The sequence below is a fragment of the Anopheles gambiae genome, chromosome 2, assembly GCF_943734735.2.
Source record: "Anopheles gambiae chromosome 2, idAnoGambNW_F1_1, whole genome shotgun sequence".
NCBI classification, from domain to species: Eukaryota; Metazoa; Arthropoda; class Insecta; order Diptera; family Culicidae; genus Anopheles; species Anopheles gambiae.
Window position 1 is genome coordinate 1539254 of NC_064601.1, and position 21226 is coordinate 1560479.

General features: G+C 48.5%; 3 protein-coding genes across 7 annotated transcripts; 2 read left to right on the forward strand and 1 right to left on the reverse strand.

Moving 5' to 3' along the window:
- The first annotated feature begins 11889 nt into the window (after positions 1-11889).
- LOC1281962 (COMM domain-containing protein 4) lies at positions 11890-16309 on the forward strand. The gene is made up of 4 exons (XM_321950.6): positions 11890-11989; positions 12087-12168; positions 15596-15736; positions 15821-16309. The coding sequence occupies exons 2-4, from the start codon at positions 12166-12168 to the stop codon at positions 16286-16288; spliced, it is 612 nt and encodes a 203-aa protein (XP_321950.6). The 5' UTR covers positions 11890-11989; positions 12087-12165; the 3' UTR covers positions 16289-16309.
- Positions 12234-14536, reverse strand: LOC11176097 (leucokinins). Its single transcript, XM_003435724.2, has 2 exons — positions 13636-14536; positions 12234-13009 (listed from the first exon to the last, which is right to left on the reverse strand). The coding sequence occupies exons 1-2, from the start codon at positions 14141-14143 to the stop codon at positions 12627-12629; spliced, it is 891 nt and encodes a 296-aa protein (XP_003435772.2). The 5' UTR covers positions 14144-14536; the 3' UTR covers positions 12234-12626.
- Positions 16310-16667: 358 nt separating the features above from the next.
- Positions 16668-21199, forward strand: LOC1281960 (arginine/serine-rich coiled-coil protein 2). Of its 5 annotated transcripts, XM_061648305.1 has the most exons (7): positions 17113-17674; positions 17748-17912; positions 18288-18715; positions 18820-18843; positions 19119-19367; positions 19441-19797; positions 19864-21199. In XM_061648305.1, the coding sequence occupies exons 5-7, from the start codon at positions 19174-19176 to the stop codon at positions 21029-21031; spliced, it is 1719 nt and encodes a 572-aa protein (XP_061504289.1). In that variant the 5' UTR covers positions 17113-17674; positions 17748-17912; positions 18288-18715; positions 18820-18843; positions 19119-19173; the 3' UTR covers positions 21032-21199. The 5 variants fall into 5 exon arrangements, with proteins under 5 accessions (XP_321948.6, XP_061504289.1, XP_061504291.1 ...); XM_061648307.1 differs by having other exon boundaries at positions 18288-18910; XM_061648302.1 differs by having other exon boundaries at positions 18820-19367.
- Positions 21200-21226: the final 27 nt, after the last annotated feature.

The following is a 21226-nucleotide window of genomic DNA, read 5'->3' on the forward strand; positions in this document are numbered from 1 at the left end:
ACCGGATCGACTATTAACCATAAAACGGTTCATAATACTACCCACCGATTGACTCCAATGAGCGCGGGAAAATAAATGAACTCTCCAGAGCCACCAATAAACCGCAAACAATCGATCGTTATGGAAATGAACACGTTGTTGATGTTTGGGAGTTGCGTATGCATGCATTATGGCCGATACAAAGTCAATCCAAACAAAACGGTAGCATCCGGGCGAAGCGTACATTCAAAAAGATCTCGTTCCTACCTCTCCCTTTTTCCCCCAAAAGCCTCAACATGTGAACCACGAGATTAGCTCTTGTGAAAGGAAGAACCTTGAGGTGCAATTACGCCGAACGTATGCACTTGTCCAGCTCCCGGCGAAGAAGAAGCAGAAGCAGCCAAAAGACCCAACATCCCCCATTACCAACTTCAAACGGTTGGATTGATGATGATTTCTTGATCTCAGTCGTCAGTCACGTCGGCCCTAAACAGCAGGCCCTACCGAGCTAGTGCGCGATCATACTAAAATAAGCTCACTTTTGTGGTTCGAGTCGAAAGGATCAGCGGTGAAGAGGCGATCATCGGCGCCCACCACCTCCGTCTGATGTTCCGCATTCTTCCTGCCCGATCGCCCCAAACCGTTAGTACATTTTCTCTCCGGTCCAACCAGCTTCGACACAAATCATATTTACCATACCGACCGTCCCTTTTACCAACAGCTCACCTGTGTGCGAAAGTGAACGGTTTCTTTGGTGGGTCCAAGCGTGTTGCCGTAACTGTGTTACGGTCGCTTTTGTAACTCGAACTCGACACGTTAACCGTACCCGGTCGACAAAGGGACACCAGCAACTATTGGCTAAGGGGTGGGAGAGGACACAAACATCTAGACACATGCCTCATCTCGAACCCTTCTTCTTCTTCAACCCCCGCGGCGGATGAATCCTCCTACTCCTCCATTTGGATGCGTTTTCTTTTACAGCGCACAACCAGGAAGGTAAATCGAATCGCTTACGCTAGTGTAGGATGTCAATCGATTGGACTACCCGGTCCATGCCTGTCTCTTAACCCGTAACGAAGGTCTTGCCCAGCTCGGACCAAGTGGCCCCGTAAGAGGGTATGTGATGCGTTAGACGAGGCAAGCAGAGCAAAATTCGAATCAATTCATGCCGATACAGCACCCGAGACCGAGAGGGGCGAATGTGAACCACGTTCGTGCCAGATTACCGGTACGAAACGATCTTTCGATATGATGCTAATGATAGATTCGTTTACAATATCATCGCTCGCTGGGCGTGCTGGGCGATTACTTTGTAAAGATAGCACCCGGTCGGTCAATCGCGATCGTGTTTCTTTTGTCGTCGCTTTACATAACGCCAGCTAGCGCCAGCAGCGAGCCCGTGGCAAGTCCAGTTGAATGCGGTACGCTTTAGATTAAATTAATAGATGTATAATCTGTTGGTTTTAGCTGCCCATTCAGGGTGTGTCTGTACGTTTTGTGGGAGCGATAATTGAACATTACCCATTTTCGAAACAAATGTTCGTTGCTTTCTCCGCGGCATCTATTGTGCAATTGGGTTCATGTGTGAGGTTCTTCTACGAATTCACCGCACTTTGTTGTAATAAAATCAGTGTGTAATTATCTAAATTGCTCTTAAACATTTGTACGAGGCTTTTAGAGTCGGTTCCTAATTATGCCAGCTGCACGCAACACTCTACAAATAGAGCAATACATTTCAAAAGACGCTTTATTTTAAGCTGTAAATAATCGGATGCATTAAATACTTGCAACACTCTCCCGGGCAAACCAAAAATCCACTATCAAAATTCATTTTCACTCACAGTTTCCGCTCGTTTCGCGCTCGCTTCCTATCACTAACACAGTGTGCACAGAGCATGGAATCATGAAACCATACGCAATTCGCACCTCAAATTCGCGCAATTTGACCTGCCCGCTTTTTAGTGCGCTTTCGCTTAATTGAAGCCCACCAAAGTCCGTGATGAATTCCATCAATAAAAGGTGGCTTTGGTTCGCCTGTACGTAAAAGATGGCCACTTTTGTGGCCACTCTCACTGCATCGGTTAGTTCCGCTCGACAGCTGTCCGCGACTGTACGCTCGAACCGGTCGAATGAAAGTGACAACGGGCTTTTAGGGGTGTTTTTTTTTACTTTACAACCCTTCTGATTTTAACGAGCAATAATCATAAATGCAATTAACGTTTCTGCTGAGTTACGAAAGGTAAGGTTGATGATGCTTACCCGTCGATCGAAAACCGGGTCGGGTCGTTGTGGGTGGAAGCGTTGCTCGACTCGCTTGCCCTGCTCGCCTGCTGCTTATCAGGATGCATTTTTTCTTCTTTTCGTTGGAGCATTACTTCACGCGACCAACTGCACCATCGGGCCTTGAGAACTGCACCATCGGTTGCCACCGTTGCGCCGCCGAAAAGCATAACAACGGAACTAATTTATGCGGGAACAAGCGCACAACCGAGGTGCTGGTCACACCCGCCAGGGGTCACCATTTTGGCGGAGATCACTTTTTAAGCAGGGCCCAACAATTAGTTGCACCTTTTCGCACAACCGCACATCACAAAGCTTGGGGTAGGTAGCTCGATGTTAGGACTCGATGTAGCGTTTTTGTTCGCTTCATGTTCGTTACTTCTCGACTACAACTAACTCGATGTTGGCAAAGATAGTGGAAAGATTAGCTTTAAACATAGATTATCGCCCGCTGGGACACGGGTGGCGGTGCCGAGATACTTTCAACACACTCTCATTCTCCTAGTACTGGGCGTTGGCCTCGATTTGCAGCGGCAGTTTCGCGAAACCAACCAAAAACCAACAGGCACAGCCCCCTGGGTGCACCATAAATCTGCAAAACATGTTGGGCTATTCAATTTTTAGTTTCTTTTCGGGGTTTGCCACCACACAATAGGCAACTTTACACTCCGGTCCGATTTATATGCATGCCGGTGCAATGAATAATAAGAAACGGTCCAGCAGCAGTGCAACAACAAGGCTTCGCCAATGAACCGTCGCTTAAGGGGCTGAGAAGAGAATGTATTTTAAAATGTGTTTATAAAAGTTTGCTCACAGCATCGTTGTACGTTAGAGACGCCATCTTAACGATGCAACTAATGCCAACCGGCCAATAGGGAAATAAAACTAGCCACCAACAACCGTTCACCTGGCCGCTGGCTGCATGCCTTCACCCATAGAAGGAAGAAAGAAATGCCGTCCAATCGGTAGAAACCGCGTGAAGCTAATAGAAAAGAAGACTATCTCTGCGCGGACACTTAATTGCAGCGGACTTTTTTTACCGCTGCCACCATGACGATTGATGACCGACGGGTTAAACATTAAATGCAGTAAGCAACAGAAGAATAAAAAACCCATTGGCGAATGGCGAGTGGAGTGGAGTGGTGGCGGACGATGATAACTTTTTAACGTTTGCAATATTGCGCCATCACGCCCTGGAAGCGGGACGGTTCGTTACGTCGGTCCTGGAGTGACCGTGTCGTTTTGTGGAACTCCCCTTGTTAACGTTCCCACTGAAAGATAGCACTTTCAATTGATTTTTCGATCAAATGGTACCATTATTTGAAAAGAAGCTAATAATGTAAATGTAATTCGGTGAAAGTTTTATTTTTTGTTAAATAACAATCTTTGTGGCTTTTATATATGAGCTCATTTTTAATTACATTATTGAAACATGCTGCTCTCATTGTAACAAACTTAATTTCTAAACAAAAAATAAAACAATCACCCTTTTTGTGATGCATTCATAATTATCGCTTCATTTTTATTTGCCTAACATTCCATATGGCAGGCTCTACCTCCCACAATAGATACACTTTACTGCTAGTATGTAATTATGATTTTGTACAATTTCAACCACAAACTTCTATCCCCACACACACGTACTCGGCATGGAGATGCAATTGAATAAAAAGCGACGGAAACGGACAAACAGTCGCGTACACGTTGGCTTATTTATCCGCGCGATCGTTACTGATCGGCTCCTCGGTGCGTACACAGCCACCACGCGTTCAGAGCCTAATCCATTGCACCAACAACCGATGCGCAAGAGATGCTCCTCGAAGCTCCTCTCCTGCAGCTTCTGAACCGCCGCCCCCCGTCCGTTGTGCGAACATTGTGCAGACATTGAACTGGAAGGTCGCTTAATTTTCAATTTCATCTTCAAACGCACTCGGCAGCGAATGGAGTGATGAAATGCGGTAACCGTAACCCGTGCCGTACCGACTGGTCAAAATGAGCAGCGCGCATAGCAGCTAACGAGCAGCCGTTCCGCAGCCTCAAACCGAACCTTTACCCGATGGAAGCTGAAGCTGACCCGGTGTCATCAATCGCATCACTCTTCTGGCGGGTTTTAAAGTACGAAAGTTGCCCAGTAGTAAGCATGCGGTTGTCCCCCCTTCTTACCAGGTCAATCTGTCGAACGTTTTGTCTAATCGCACACACACACACTGTCCTTTTGTTCCTTTCTGCATCCCCCCTTCTTTTTGGGGTAAAGAGGCACGTGAACGCGAAAATTAATTAACATCAGTTCAAGAAACACACACCGTGATGGATATGCTTTTGTTTGTCTTTGACTTTGACTGCAAGGGGCTTTTGGGGGGAGGGATGCTGCACCCATCGGTTTTTGTTGTTCGGTTCAATTGATCAGCCGGGCTGATAAATGCGAACCTATTCGTTAGGCGATGTCAATAAGAGTCTGCTTGTTGAAGCGGTTGATTCAATTACCAACTCCCGTATCGATTTCTGTCCCATTCTTTTTTGCCCCCCAGCATAAACAAAACTGGTTTCCTCTATTTATCAACCGGCAGCATGATTCGGTCATGTACATTCAACAATATTTGCCCTCCACCCCTACAACAACGTTTCCTAGCAACTGCAACCCCCTTCTTTGCCGGTACTGTTTTCGGCGAGCTTTTACTTCAAATCAAAGCAACTCGATTCCCCCAAAAAGCTACACAACATCGGAGGAGAAGAAGGAGAAGGAGACTGGCAGCATAAAATCAACGACCCGCATCGCCCAACCGTCCAAGTGTTTTCTCTTTCTCTCTCTCTCTGTGAAGTCTCTGAAGTCATCAATGATCAATGAGTGTCGGGTGAGTTTGTGTGGAGATGTCTGCATTTGCTTTATTTAGTTATGCCATTTCGCCAGCATACGATGCTGGCCGACAACACCACCCCGTCACCGCCATGCCGGCTCCTGCTTGCTTGCTGTTGCTTCGATCACCGTATTTTCATCACGATTATCTTCCTTCGCTTTGGCACGCGTTTGCTGTACCGGGCAAAGGGAAGACATCAGCACCTGCACCAGCACAATTATAGATGCCCTTCCCTTTCGATGTCTTTTGATGGCGCGTGTTTTCCCGCCCTTTTGTTGTGGGTGACGCAATTACACCTGTGTCGTCGTCGTCATCGTCGTCGTCTATCGAAACCCCTTTTGTTGGGTTCCATATTGTTAGAAGGGTTCGGTTTTGTTGCCGTTGGTTTTGTTTACTCATCACTTTGATTTTTCCCCCGTTTTCTTACTCCCAAAAAGGCAAGATGTAAGATAACGGACGCGAGAAAGTTAATACACTTACGACGACATCAAAACGAATGACATTACACATTTTCTTTACATGTTGGAAGTTAATTGTTAGCTCACACGCAAGCACTCGTTAGCTGGATGGCTTCACAGCTTGAGATCACGCTTGCAGCCACACAGCAGAAGAATGATTGTATTGCTTTAAGACAAAAAAAAAGCAATCTCAGATATGGCCATATAAGGAGATTGTTATAAAAAAGACACAATGCAAACGATAGTCGATCCGAAAACGATGTCCTTCAGCCACAGTTGGCAAATTCCTCTTGGAGAGTGTCTCTGCCAATCGAGACATTCGGCACTGAAGTTCAGTGTCGAGCGAATGTAACCTTCTGCGCGAGGATGACCCACACATACCAACCATAAGCGACAGGAGGGGGGGGGGGGCACTGTTTAGGAACAACAATCACCATCTCGAGAGGACATGATTGTAACTGAGACCAAACCATTCACAAACGCACGCACTTGCTCTGAATATCATTAACAGCACACACACACACAAAACACTCATATCGCAATTGGCATCAAAAGCACATCTTTTTTCCAACCCAACTTTATCCGCACCATTTATCTTCCGCCATTCGTTTGCGCAATGATGTTTCGAGCATTCGCGACCTCGGTACCTCTTCTTGCTCGGCATAAACCTGCGCACGCAGATACACTCACACGCTCAAGATCATAATCGACGCTGAGGCGCGTGGGTTGCCTTCACCCGACACTCTGTGCTCTGTTTGCGCGCATCGGTGGTGCATTTGAATTTCGCAAGTCCTTTGATGAGCCCGGTACACGGCAGTCAAGCAAAAAACCCGCTATTTCCATGATCGATCGAAGCGGCAGTGATCTTCGATCTTTAGCGCTTGTGTTCGGATGTGTGTGTGTGTGTGTGTGTGTGTGTGTGTGTGTGTGTGTGTGTGTGTGTGTGTGTGTGTGTGTGTGTGTGTGTGTGTGTGTGTGTGTGTGTGTGTGAGTGTGTTTCACACCTTTCTAAACGCTTCGCATTCCGTCAAGATAACAAACGCCACGTCCGATCCGATTGGCCGGAGGGGTTTCCGGCCCGCACAAGGTCAGTCAGGGTGCATAAATTATGCTTCCGAACGATCTCGTTTCCCTCGTCCGACTTCCGTCCCGATGGTGCGTTCCCACGAGCTGTACCTGTATGTAAATCGTGCGTGTATGCGTGTGTGTTGATCGTGTTTCATCACACGCAACACGGCTAAATGCCACCGATCTTGTATGTTGGATGGTGTTTTCGGGGAGCGTTTGTGACACTGTGTCACATCCTGCAACGACGAGCTAATTGTTGCTTCCCTGTGGTTCCCCTGTCCGATCTTAATCGTCCATTCTGACGTGAGCAATTAATCTGTTGCTTTGTACTTACCCCGTACCGTACCGCTGAGAGGTGGCAGGAAAAAAATATCCTCCCCTCCCCCATCTCGAACCGCCAACAACACCGGCAAACGCGAAACTAATTAAAAGCGACACCTTCGAAACTCGGCAATCGACACCCGTTTTAAGCGGCATTCGATCGGGCGCCAAAGTTTCTTCCCGCCGGCATCCCAGCTTCTTGCGGCCACCTTCGCGATGGTGTAATGTTAAAGTGCTTTTCTTTCCATTTTTGCTTTTGCTTCCCAGCGCAACCAAACACGACCGGCGGGCCGCATTTGGTGAGGACCGCACGTGCCGTGTGCCCTGTGCTGTTGGGCTGTTGATCGAACGTTTGAACGGCGGTTTATTTTTACGATCCACAGCGTACAGGCATCGTTTCCGTGGTGTGCTCTTCGCCCGCTTTAAAGAGTTCCTCGCCCTGTAACCACACACAACACAAGCACAGGCAAAACAACTTTTCCTTAATTCGCTTCTCGCGCTGAGTCATTTCCCGTTTCCAGGTTTTCCCGCCACTTTTCGCCACACCTTTAAAAGCGAGTGGCTGTAGCAACAACAACAACAACCACGACAACACCAAAAAAACACACCCCTGCAACTGTAATTAATCATGATAATGAATAATAATAACGTCGTTACTGGGGCGATGGACAAATTCCTTCCAGAACCTTCATCATCGCGTGTCCACCGTGATGGGAAATCGCTAAAATGAAGAGCTCCAGGACGACTGGACATTACACCAAAAAAAAATGCTCCAAAAAACTCAGCAATCCAAGAGTGCCTCTCAGCCTCATCGTTTGAAGTCATTAAAGTCATTAAAGAGGAGGTTGAATTTATGGGCCCCGTGAAAAATCAAACCTTAAATTGCGTACCGAGGCACACTATTACTGCAAGGGAGATGGTTTAATTAGCATGAGCAGTTCTCAAACACACACAAACGACAATCGACAGAACGCAAATCGACACGGTGGTGAAAGGCAGAAGGCGTAATTTATGCCATCACGCCACTAATGGAATCGTCATTTTTCTTGATTAGTACTCGGTGCAGATTCGCCTGAATGCTTCGAGCACGTGTAAGCACGTGTAGCACTCACCTACACCGTGCCTCCTTCATCCACACACACACACACACGCACACTCAAACTTTACACTAACTTCACGGACTATTACACCCATTATCCGCAGGACTCTAGGGCCAATCCAGTTCGACATCCCTCATCCGACCAGCATCAGCAAACCCAACGAAGGCCCGACCGTTTTCCATGGCTCAGCCCCTGGCTCCTGTGTGTTTGAATGAACACATTATAAAATCATTGCCACTCAAATATTTACGCCTTTAGCATTTCCTCAACTCTTGCACGCGTCCTTTTTACATGCACTTCACACGCTCTCTCTCTCTCTCCTGCTTTCTCAATGCACGTGGTTCATTTCCGGTTACCGAGAGAATTGAATCCTCATGTGCATATTGTGGTGCACTGTGTAGAACTTTAGGGCGGGTGAGTTTTAGACAACTTCTACTCTTCTGTCAGCCAGCCAAACCGATACCTGAAAATGCTGCAGTAATCACTAAGCAAACCATTCATAACACTGGCTGTATTTCACCTTCGACCTGCGGTGTTAACGATGGTGGCTCTCTCCATTACAGCCCACGACTTCCACGGTGAACATGTGCTCTTGCCTGTAGCAGCAAACCATTTATTTAATTAGCACAAATCACCCAGTCGGTTCAATGTTTCGCAATGCTCGCATCAGCTTGAAACCACACAACTCCAGGAATGTCTGGAAAGATGGGCCAACTTCCACTACTACGCGAACAAATTCAGACCGAATATTACCGAGGGCGCGGTTCCATTGCTTTCTCAAAGTTATGATTTATAATATCCACACACACACACACACACACACACACACCAGCCGACCCTTATAACATCAATCCCGATCGCTTGCGCTCTCTTACAAATCCGAGGCTTATCGATGGTAGGTATTATGTAAATTACTGACTAAACATCAGCGCACCGGAGCAGATTCCGGGGGAGGGGGGGGGGGGACAAGATGCAATCGTACCGCGCTCGACAGGGTAAATATTAGCTATTAATTAAGCGCAGTTAACCGAATTATCTCAATCCTTTGCAGCGACGGGAGCACTGCGAGGCACGAGCAGAGGAGACAGGGGGAGAGGCAGCTCTCGATCAAAGCTTCAAACTTTGGTCCGGAATGCTTCGACCTGGATGATGAACGATGGGTTACGACTAGCATTCCTCAACGTTTAAACAATAAATTAATTTTACTTTGCATTGTAGGACGGGCGGGCCAGCTCCTTTCGCGGGTACGTCACGATCGGTACATGCAAGCTAACGAGCTGTCAATTCGGGGTATGGAAATGTGTGGAAAATTGAAATGTTTTACCTACGACCTACAAATAATTATTGGCAGGAAATGTACAGCAAAGCCCTAAAAAGCCCATTACAATGTGAGAGTTCCAGCTCGACGCCTAAAACCAAACCCACTCCCTGGACCTTTCCCTGCTGGAGCTAATGACACTCGTCATTTGTTGTTCGTCGAAAGTGAGTGGCAGTCAGTGTTTCCCGCGGCTTCAGATGGCTCAAGAGATACGATGAATTGCTCCGTTTCCGTCACGAACATCGAAGGGCAAGCAACCTTCCAATTGGTGGTGGCGGTGGCGACGACCACCAAGCCAGTAGGCGGATGTAAGGCAACACACCGTTTCGGATGGTTGTCGTTCGGCCACGTGTTTGAAAGTAAAACGCTCTTTTCTCACTCACTGACGAGGGCCACAGTACTCCTTGTTCTCTGTGCGTATCAATCGATATCGACATTTGCCTGATCGTCCAACATCTCCATTTCCAATCTGCCTTCCAATTCTAGACCTAGATCAGTCAAATGTCGTCCACGGTCAGTCTGTCAGATCAACCGGCTGCCACGCAGCTGTCGGGCTTCACATTCTTCCCATCGTTCGTACAAAGAACGCAACGGATCAGCCAAATCCGATCGCGCGATTCCATTCGAATTGAACCATTCTTTCCAAGAACCTTGAACGTCATACCCGGTGCCTGTGGCCGGTCCGTCCGACATCACGCCGACGCTCCACATATCGGACGCCCTCAATTCGCAGCCGTCATGCTGTTCCGTTTTTGCCCACATTGTCTCACTTTTCCAACGGGGTGCCCCCGTCAAACAAATCGTCGCCACAGCTTCCCTCGGTACGGTACGATCAGCTTCCCTTTCCCTTTTCTGCGCTAGACACTCCGACACTCCGACGACACTTGCGTTCAAGGTCGGAGGAGGATCGTTTGTTTCGGGGACTCATCGATGGTCAAACATTACGCAACATTCTTGCGCCGAACGTTCTCCCTGCGTACGTGAATTCACTTTCCAAAAAACAGCTACCTTTGCACAAAAATTCCTGGAGTCTGAAGAGTACACTAGCGTGTGGCCAAACCTTCAAACGATACGCTCACTGTGTGCTATGGGCCATTTTGCAACTCAATCAGAAGATCGTCCATACCGTTCTGTGTCCCATTTCCTACGGGCAAACCTACAGACAACGTCATTTTTTAATGGCACCACATTGCACTCGTTACCTGTTTGCCTACGATTGCAGTTGCAGATGTGACACAAAAGTGCATCACAACAGGTAATTGGCGCTACCGAAAGTACCCACTAATGGGTGCACCACCGTCGGTCTTGGGAACGCATCATCGCCTGCTACGTCTGCTAATGGGTGCGCGAGATCAATGGAAAAAGCATGGCAGAAGTGAGTTCGATGTCACAACTCGTTGCTCCTCGTGACGTACAGTCCTTTTCCATCGGGATGCAGTGCACGGTTCAATTACGGTGCATCCAAGCTTCTTACTCCACGTGGTGCCGCTTAGGAATGCGAAACGAATGGTTACGATCTAATCGAGAAGAAAATACCCCTTGTTAGAACTTTCCACACCGCTCGTGAGCGGCCATAGTCAGGCGCATAAAGGACCTACATCGCTTGTCGGATTATCGACGACGTAAGAGATTAAAACATGCATGGCTCACGGCTAAAGCGCTCGGTAAAGCGGCAACCTCAGAGGGACGGGGTGTTTTCATCCCAACAATATCGTTCTGCAGTTTTCGTCGAGTAGGTGAAAGTTGGCCAAACATTTGATTGAATTACAACGCATACCACACCCCGCATACCAGCAGCAGCGACGCAGGCTGTTACCGACCGGGAGTGGGAATCTTTGCCAAAACTTTTCACACATCTTCACTCGGGGCTTGGCTGGTGCTCATCGCAAATCAACCGAAAGCTCCCGAAAGCGTTTTGTAATCCTATGCCACTCTCTTATCACAAAGACTTTCTAACCATTGCATTCTTGGTCCGCACGCCCAACTTTACACACTTTCGAATGTAATGTCGTCTTGGTTGGTTGGCCGAGAGAATTCCACACAGTGCAGCAAACTAATCTAATCACTTTCTGTCTCTCTAATTCGGGGACAATGCCTTTTGGCACTTTTAACTAGTACTTTCATTTTCATTTACGTTAAAATTACCATTTAAAAAGGTAAAATAGCTAGCAGACCGTTTGGCATGGGTGGCATATTTTGAAAAGATTTGAATTTGTTTCTCCAACTTCCCTCATTTGAATGCATTTCAGCACATTTGAATTTGTAGAAAGAGATGGGTTCATTTAACCTCTCATTCCAATGTAAAAAAAACAGCACAAATACCGTTAAAGTACTGAAACTTAATCAAAATTTGCCCAAAATTTACGCAAAATAGCGCTTAAAACTGCATGATTTTGTTGTGCGGGGGGGCTAAAAGATTCCCTTCACTCTTTGGCGACAGGAGCGCCATCTGTAGAAAAGCTAAGTTTAACTTCGGAAAGCTTCGGCCCGGGCACTCCCCCTTCGTGTTTGACAGCTGTTTGACGGCGTGTCGTGTACACGGGCCTTTATCATGTTGCAAAGCCGCAAAATAAACAAATACCAAATTGTGTGCCCGGTGCGTGATAAAAAGTAAGTTTCTTCGTGTTTTATACTTTGTACCACAGTCCAAAGCACTAAATTAATGCATCCGATTTCCTTTGTGATCTCTGCACGTTCAAATTTACAGAGGAAGGTGATCGTTTTTGATACAGCCGAGGCCTTACACACTTCCCAACTTCCGGTGGGTGGTGCATTCGCTTATCAAAATGGTAAGTTTCTTTCGGGGCTTTTTTTTGTTCCTCCAATCCTCAAAACATACGCAACACCGCCATCGTACATGCCATCTTCTGTTCGGTTCGCAAACGCATTGTTTATTGAAATATCCTTGCTGCTCTGTTGTGAGAATTGTGGCGAGTGGCGGCGAACTGATTACGGGAGCAATAATGATCGGCTTAGCAACTGGACTGGACGATGATAACAACAATATCTTGGTAGTATCAAACACACATACACACAAACTGCAATCATGCACGGACCAGAGGGGAAAGCTTCGAACTCGGCTGGTGATCGGTGACGCCGGTGACGGTCGGGCAGGCGGGCCAGCGGCGTTGGCCGGGTTCCCATCATCTTACTGCCGATGATCGAACCACCTTCCTGCTGCCGCTGCCGCTGCTGCTGCTGCTACCTGAGATGCGAGGAGATCGGGCAGGGGCTGCTCACCGGTCCATCAGGCGGCTGGTGGATCGCTTCGTTTGCCACCCCACGAATGGAACGGATTTCTTATGACCACCTTCGGCTGCTTGTGCGTCCGGGGCATGTTGCGTTTGCCGCCCCAGGGATAAAACACCTGAGCCGTGTTCCGTTTGCCACCCCACGAGTGGAACTTTTGCTTCGAAACGTACCGTGGCGTATCCCGCTTCTGTGGCCCCACCGAACTGCCACGCCGGACACCGTCGCAGTACGTTTCGAGATAATCCTGCAGCATGCCCATCAGCTGCTGATCGTTAAAATGCTCCACCAGGCAGCGGTAGTACTGTTTCGCGTTTCGGGAGCACATCTCGTAGCGGGTTGGTCGAGTCAGCGGCATCGTTTCAAGCATTGAATTTGACGCTGAAAAGCAACAAAAAAATGCAAATTATTTAAAATGTGTGTTTTTGTATTGCAATCTCTCTCGCAAGCCCCATAAACCGATCGCTCGACATGCATATCGGTAATCAATACAGCATGGTTCAGAGTTTTCCGTTAAAATGCGCCATTTTTTAATTGCTTCCCCACCGAGTACACTTAAAACGTACTCCTCACACATCCTACCGAGTCCACCACGCCATAATTGCATGATTGCGTTACATTAATTCAACTAACTTCCCCCTCTACCACCACACCCTGCCCGCGGAAAGCAATCACGCTAAAATGGCTCACAGGACCGTCCCCCGGTCAACAACAAGCGAAAGCAAACAACACGCTTTGCTTGACATCGTTCGTGTTCGTGGGGTGGACATGCGACCAACCAAAAACAAAAAAAAACGAACATACCCTTTTTCACCCTTCAACCCTCCAAGAACTTCCGCGTGTAAAATGTCCGCGAGCGAGCGCGCGCGCGCGTGTGTGTGTGTGTAGAGCGAGTAGCGCACAAAAATACACGATGCTCTTAAACGGGGAAAGCTAACAGAGAACCTCCTCGAGCGACTTCCAAAATCAAATAAACAGACCGTTGATTTCCGGTCGAAACGACTCACCGCCACCGCGCCCCGCACCGACGGCAATGCCGCTTCCCTCCATCGATGGTGGCCCAACGTCGGTCGTTCTCCGGTTCGGCAACGGTTCACCGTTGTCGTCCTCGTCGTCACCGTCGCCGTCCGTCGATTCATCTTCGCCGTTGAGCGTCGTCTCGCCACCAAACAGCAGCGAACAGGCGTCATCGAATCGAACGAATCGTTCCACCATGTACTTCCGGTAGCGATTGATCAGCGATTGCAGAAGCATTGGTTCGGTCGGGCTGGATCCAGCTGGCCGCAGGTTCCACCCGAACGTGGGACCAATTTCGTGGGGCATCTTTGCAACTGAAATCAAATTGCTGCCGGCTGGATCCCCAGCGCCAGCCAGGAGCCGGTCGCGGATACTTTTCCAAATATTCGCACCATCGAACCCGTTCTCGACGGTCGGGGGGCGATCACAGCGGCATGCCTGAGGGACACCAACCAGCACAAATGCAGCCGTTGCCAGAACTAGACAAAATATGGCCATCCTTGCTGTCCGCGACCTGGGCACACTTCACACACTACTCACTGCGTCCGTCCGCACCGGTTTCTTTTGCACTTTTTTTATCCTTTTGCTCCAAAAATAGCTCTGTGTCCTCTCTGTGCACTGAAGTTGCTTTTTTATCCGCGTGTTTGTTTGTCGCTTTCACCCTTGTCACACACCGCGCGGACACACTCAAAAAGCCGAACGCGACATCGTCGTGGTCGTCGTGGTCGTCCTGATCGGGTGCATGTCGACGCGCCCACGGTCAAACGCAAACTGACGCACCTGTTGAACGGCGGATGTCCTTTTTATACACTCCCTTACCCTTTCCAAAATAAGATCAGCGCCGGGGCCCACCATTCGGTGGAAACCTACACAAATCATCGATTCGTAAAATAATTCCGAAGGGAGTTGTGTGCTCGCACCCAACCCCCAACCACCAACCACTGCCACTGAAGCATCCTTGATTGCTGACAATTACAACCGATTGAAGTATTTCTAACAAACGAAAAATATTAACGCGCGATGCTGATGGGAAGGATGGGAGGGATAGGATGGCCTGCCTTGATTTAAGATTTACACCCATTATCAAAACGTCGTCGTCGTCGTCGCCGTCGCCGCACCTCCTGACCCGGCGAAGTCATTTACGCCTCCTTCGCAGGAAGGGACGTGCGTAATGAAAAGTTTTAACCTTAAATGACACCGGCTGGGGTTGGGTTGGGGCGCATCAAACAGCCAACCGGAAAATAATGGCGCTCAGGTAGGATAGTCCGGCCGTCGTCCGTCCGTCCGTCCGTCCGCCTTGTCGTGCAATCAAATCTGTTCAACCGAGCGGAACCGATGAAGCACGTTGCCACTCATTTGAAAAGTTGCACCAAAGCAACCGGATCAGCAGCAGTCGGATCCCAGTAGCCGGGAAAATCCTTTTTGTGCCCGAATAATGCCCACTCTATGCTGGCCTTTGAACGTATCGCCTGGCAGTAAGTAGTGTAGGTACAGTAAGGGTGGACCTGCTTTCGTGACGAAAACATATCTGTCGTTGTGGAGCAGCTGTGATCACGCTACTTGATTCGGGACAGTTGATAACTGCAAAAGGTGCGTCTTTGAGGTTCGGAGTGCAAGTTTTATCATTACACCCCCGTACCACCCGGTTGGGCCCTCCATTTCGAAAGCCATCATGTTGTTTGCGCTGCGACGTCTGTATTCGGGGCAGCTCTTCACGGCCTGCCGTGAATCGTACGTCATCGGTTGAAGAGAGCAATTAAACCGATTGCCAAGCTATGCGCCAACTTTGCCAACTTCTTCCAAACTGTCCCGCCGTTAACTGGACCCATTCCGTTTAATGAAGTTGGTGAAAGTTTTTAACCAATCATTTAGCTTTTATGCTTAGCGTATCGGCGATCTGGATGTTCCATTGTGAGTGTGTTCTCATTCTACTGCTTGGTCTGCTTTTAGAAATTTCGCTTCTGCGGTGATGGCGACTGTCCCGATTGGGTGCTGGCCGAAATCCATTCCAATCTGGCCCAACTCACCACCGGTCAGCTGAACGATCTCGGCGAACATACGGCCAAATCGATTCTAGGAGAAGAAATACCGGTAAGTCCAAGGATCGTCGTCAAGGGTCGGTTTTTGTTTTTGACTTTAAAAATACGTGTTCTCTGTCTCCAACGTACATTGCAGGAGGGTGAGATTAGCAAAATCTATTCCATCACTAAAGGTTCCATGGACGGGCCGAAGGGCGGTATCGCTTGTTTACGGTTTCTGCTCACCAGTGCCTCTCGGTACAACACGGAGAGTGCAGAATTCAGCACGGAACTGCAGCAGCTCGGATTGCCGAAGGAGCATACCGCCATCCTCTGTCGGCTGCTGGACGACTACGTGCAAAAGATACGGGCCGTACTGCGGGAGAAAAGTTTAAGCATCAATCAGCTGGACACCTTCAGCTGCAGCATTCCGAAGAATACGATCGACTGCATTCAGCTCAAGATCGGAATACAGAACGAGATAGTGGACGGTTTGCCGAGAAAAACGGCCCACACCGTGAATCTCAACCGTAACGATGCGTTGCTGCTGCTCAGCGAGCTGAAAGCTGTGCGCGATACGATGGAGAGCTATAATTTTGATAAGAAATATTCGGAAGAAAAATAAAATGTACACTGATAAAGGAAAGCGTTACAATAATTTCTCTCTATAAATTAGTTTTAAAAGTTTCTGTCATAGAAAAAGTAAATTTTCGAATTTTGAGTAGGATCCAGCGATGTGATCGAAATAGTCGCCGTGTATACGCAACTTAACACCCTGCGATGGTGGGTGCTGCAATTCAAAATCCACTAACTTTCTCTTCTTCCCACGGTCTTGCAAGCATTCTAAGCGATTAAATCGAATCACCTGTTTTGTGAAGCATTATTCCATTCTAGTTTTAATAAAAATCCGTATTTAAACGATCGTTTTCTGATACGATTCGACGCGTTTTGAATTCATTCAAGAACTCAAGAGACCCATATAGACGTTCTGACAGCCGCATTCAAGCAAAGACTCGCACACACACACACACACATACGCCGTGCGGAGCATTCACTGCACATGTATAGAACACAGGAAAGAAGCCTGAAAAAGTTTCTAGGAAATTTTCTGACACCTTGTTTGTTTGTTTCCGGAACGAATTTATCCATCGGAATAGAGGAGTATTTGATAACTTGGGCAAAGTTACGCGTTTCCGACGAAATCATCCCGAACTGTTCCGTGCAGTGAGCTGTGTGGCAAGGATATCGATCTTCTCCCGAACGGACCCCCATCGTCCGTAGGCTTCGATAACGCCATGGACTTTCTACGTAACTACGAGGCCGCGGACCAGGATGAATCAGAGGATATGGACTCGAATCGGGTAAATAGTTAATGCTAATGGTTATAGTGTTTGGTCTTACATGTTTGCTACAGGCTGTAAACGATTTTGATATCGCGTACGGTGCGAAGCATTGTGATCGTGCACACACGCCCAGGAGCGACGGAAGCTAGACCTTTTTTTGGGGGGAGAATATGGCCATATACGGAAGCTATCCCGGATCTGTGTACAGAAAAGGGTACAGATTAACCAATGCGTGACACTAGCCGTTGAATGGTTAAAAAAAGAAATTTTCAAAATTAAATATAGCTTGCGAGCAGTGCCTGGCTGGATGTGCTAACCAACCATCGCACAAATACGATACGAGTGGGTACAGTAGCGTGTGCATCTCCTGCGGTTGAAGATTATTGATTTTTTTTTTGTCTGAAATTTTTAAGCCACTGCACTTGTGCTCAAGTTGAATGGTGTCAAAACGATCACGAGGGAATATGTGATTCCATGTTTATAGATGATGATGATGATTAGCGTAATGTCTCTTATTACTGTCCCTACTAAACATTGCTGATGCACTGGCTCAAGGTCACGAGAGTGTCAATTCCAAAGCAATTCTACCAGTCGAGTGGTGAACGCTACGGATTGGTTGGGGAAAATGGTTGTTTCCGCAAAGCAGAAGAAACATTGAAGCATCAGTTGTAAAGACCTTCTTAATAACACCATTTGCCTGTCTTGCCTGTATGTATCCTGAATAGTTGCCCCTTCCCATAGGAACATACCGCCTCACCGACCGGTTCGTCGAGCTCGTCCGCATCGGCGGGATCACCCAAACGAAGCACCGCCGACAAACAGCCGTCAGCCCGCGACCAAAAGGATAAGAAACAGGATGCAAAGGAAGGCAAGGGCCAGCATAAATCACGCAAGGAGCGGGACGAGGTAAATATGCATGCACTTAGGCTTAGCACCTTTCTCTTGTTCATATTTCCCACTTTCACTGTAAAATTAGCTTGTTGTCCACTGAATCATATAGCAAAAGAAAAATAATCTACCTTATCTTAACGCAATCTGTAATAGTACGTGAAATTATACAATACTTGAACGGAAATGTTTCTAAACAAAAACTATGAAAAGCGAGCTCAATTCTCCATTCCAATGTTGCAAGCTGTTTTGTATTGTTCTATCTCTCTCCAAAACCCGTTCACATCTCTCGAATCTCTCACTAACCGATCAGTACTTCGTTCATTTCTTTCGAAACCACCGCCAATTGTCAATTGCCAATAATCCTGACGCCTATTATGTTGTCGACCAAAGAACACCTCAATCATTTAGCCTTTTTAAAAAAATGCATATGCCACAAAATCCCTCAAAACACACACACAAACACAAACTCAAAAGAACCTCCCAAGTGCAACGAACCTGCTGGATTCATGTCACCAGCCCCGTACTACCACTACTACGACAAGCGCGGTCATCGGACTGTAGGCGCCGAACATTCCCACTCTTCCATCGGGAGCGTTGTCTTGCCTGGAAGATGCTACTGCCCAGTCCGTTTCTGGACACCAACATCCCGTAGCCAGATCCACGCGCGGCCTAGCAGTAGAAACAGGGCGGGTTTTGACGATGTGTATGACGATGGGGCGTAGGGATGGCGGATTGTGAGAAACGCTCAGAGAGTGGCAATCCCCAGCACCGGATCGTTTCTTTCGCAATCCGCTGTGAGTAAGAAGAAGCTTTGCTGTGTAAGTATGGCTAGAAAAGCAACCTAATTTGTACCGAAACCGACACATTTCTCACCCTTTCTTCTTCTCTACCGCCAATTTCCAATAATGTTACTCTTTTAAAGCGTAATTTACAAATACTGTAATGAGTACGTATATCGGTGCATTCTGGGCCCACCACCCATCCATGGTATCGATCGGCGCCGCTTTCTGAATGTTATGTATCGAACTATGGAAAGAAGGAACCTATTTCTCCCAAATAAGCTCACTTACTGCAAACAATTGTGCTCGCCTAGTGCGTGACGCCTTTCGGGTTCGAATCGAGCTCGATTCGATTCCGTCACTGCATCGACAGCGAGCGGATTGAGTGCAGTATAAAACAACAGCTGGGACGTACGCATGGCGTTTGCTTCTCTCATTTTAGAACTCATCATCGTCATCCTCGTCGTCGCGCACCTCGTCACGTTCTAACTCAACGGATGGTTCCCGCTGCTCGAAGTCTCCGTCCCGCAGCCCTTCGCCGGCATCGCGATCGAAACGGGCCAAAAATGGTGCTGATGAGCATAAATCGTCAGAGAAAACATCATCCGGGAAAAAGGATAGCAAGAACAGACAATCGAAATCGCCTTCGGGCGATCAGCGCCGTTCAGCTGGCAACGGTAGTAACAATAAGGTATGAAATTGCCGTCAAGCGGCTACCAATTCCTTTCGATCGTTTCAATAAACTTCCCTGTTCCCTTGTAGAGTCCAATGAAAGCAGACCGGAAGGATAAAAGGAAATCTTCCCCACCGAGGCACGATGCCAGCAAGCACGACCGAAGCCAGTCCCGTGAGCGTGAGCGTAAAAATCGTGACAAGGATCGTGAGCGCGAGCGTGATCGTACACGAGAACGGGAGCGTGAACAGCGCAATCGTGACCGAGATCGGGAGCGAGAGCGCCAAAAGGATCGCCCGAAGGATCGTAACCGTGATCGTGAGCGTGAGCGCGAGCGGGAACGGGATAGAGACCGGGAACGTAGCCGTTATGATCGTGATCGTGGCTCGGCTCGGGACTCTCGCAGCGATTACCACCGAGATCAACGACGTGGGGGAGGGAATTGGAGGTAATTGTTTTCTGCTTTCTGCTACTTTAAGATCCTATACTAACTCGCATTCCTTCCACTTTATAGCAAATCCAATGAGCGTGATAATAATCGACGCGACTCTCGTGGATACGATCGAAAGGATGATCGTAAGGATAGGAGAAGCGGTCGAGACTACGACAAGGATCACCGTAGAAGCCGACGCTCAGAATCACGCGAATCACGCCACCGACGACGTCACTCACCAAACGAGCGAGTACCATCATCGAGAGCGCGCGATTCACGTTCCCGCTCCCGATCCCGGTCAAGATCTGGCGCCAAGTCTTCGCCGCCTCGCACCAGTCAGCAACAAACACCATCGACAAACGCTTCCTACGCCGGCGCTGGTTTGCTTCCCACTCCGAGCAGATTCACGCAAAGCCCGACGACGAAGCCCGTATCGCTGTTGCCCACACCGCCCGTCGCACAGTCGCTGCTGGGAGCGGCTCCTAGCCTTGTTCCGACGGCAGGCATACCTTCCCTAATGAGCATCCCAACGAAACCACCGATCAGCTCGCTGATTCCTCCAGCCGTTGCCGCCAAACTGACCCTTTCGAACGAATCGAAGCTCGGACAACTTGCCCTGCCGCTGGCAACACCACCCGCTCAACAAGATCCGGCCGTCACGAGTGTGCTACTGTCCCGGAGTGCGCTGCTGCGCAACACCGCAAAGGCGGCACAGCTCGAGAAGATGGGGATCGATGTGTTGCAGCAGAGCCAGAAGGCAGTGGACAGTGTACCGCTCCCGTCCTACTACAACCCGGGCGTGGTGAATCCGGTCCGGTATGCGGATCAAGTGCAGAAGCGCAAATTGCTCTGGAGCCACAAGACAACCGAAAGCAAGGAGGTGTCTTCGAACATAAGCAAATGGGAGCAGGCAAAGTTTGCACAGGACACGGACGGTCGGGTTGCGTCGAAATTCCTGCGCCTAATGGGAGTGAAGGATGCAGCGCCCAAGCCGGGCGAGGAAGGGGAATCGCCCGTTTCGACGGCAGGAGGAACCTCTTCGGCATCCCTCTCGGCAAAGGTAGGCTCCAGCTCAGGGGCGACGGGAGCGAGCGGCCCTTCAAATGGCGGCAAATCGACGGGAGACAGTATTAAGAAGCAGGAAGAACTGTTCTCGACGATGGAGCAGCAGTACGAAGTTGCCCGACAGGTGACACACACGATGCGTGGCGTTGGTCTCGGGTTTGGCTCTCAGGCCCGCCAGTTCTAATTGCATAAGGCATTACCAACCATATGGCCATAGTTTGTTTTGTCCTTTTCTTTTGCGCCGTAGAACTTTCGCTGTATAGTGTAGCAGAACCTTTGTTTTCGTGTCGCACGTGCGCATTCACGTGCTACAACAGCATCAAGATGAATAAACAAACTCATTGTAAAACTACTGACACGCTTTTTCTTTCCTTTCGCC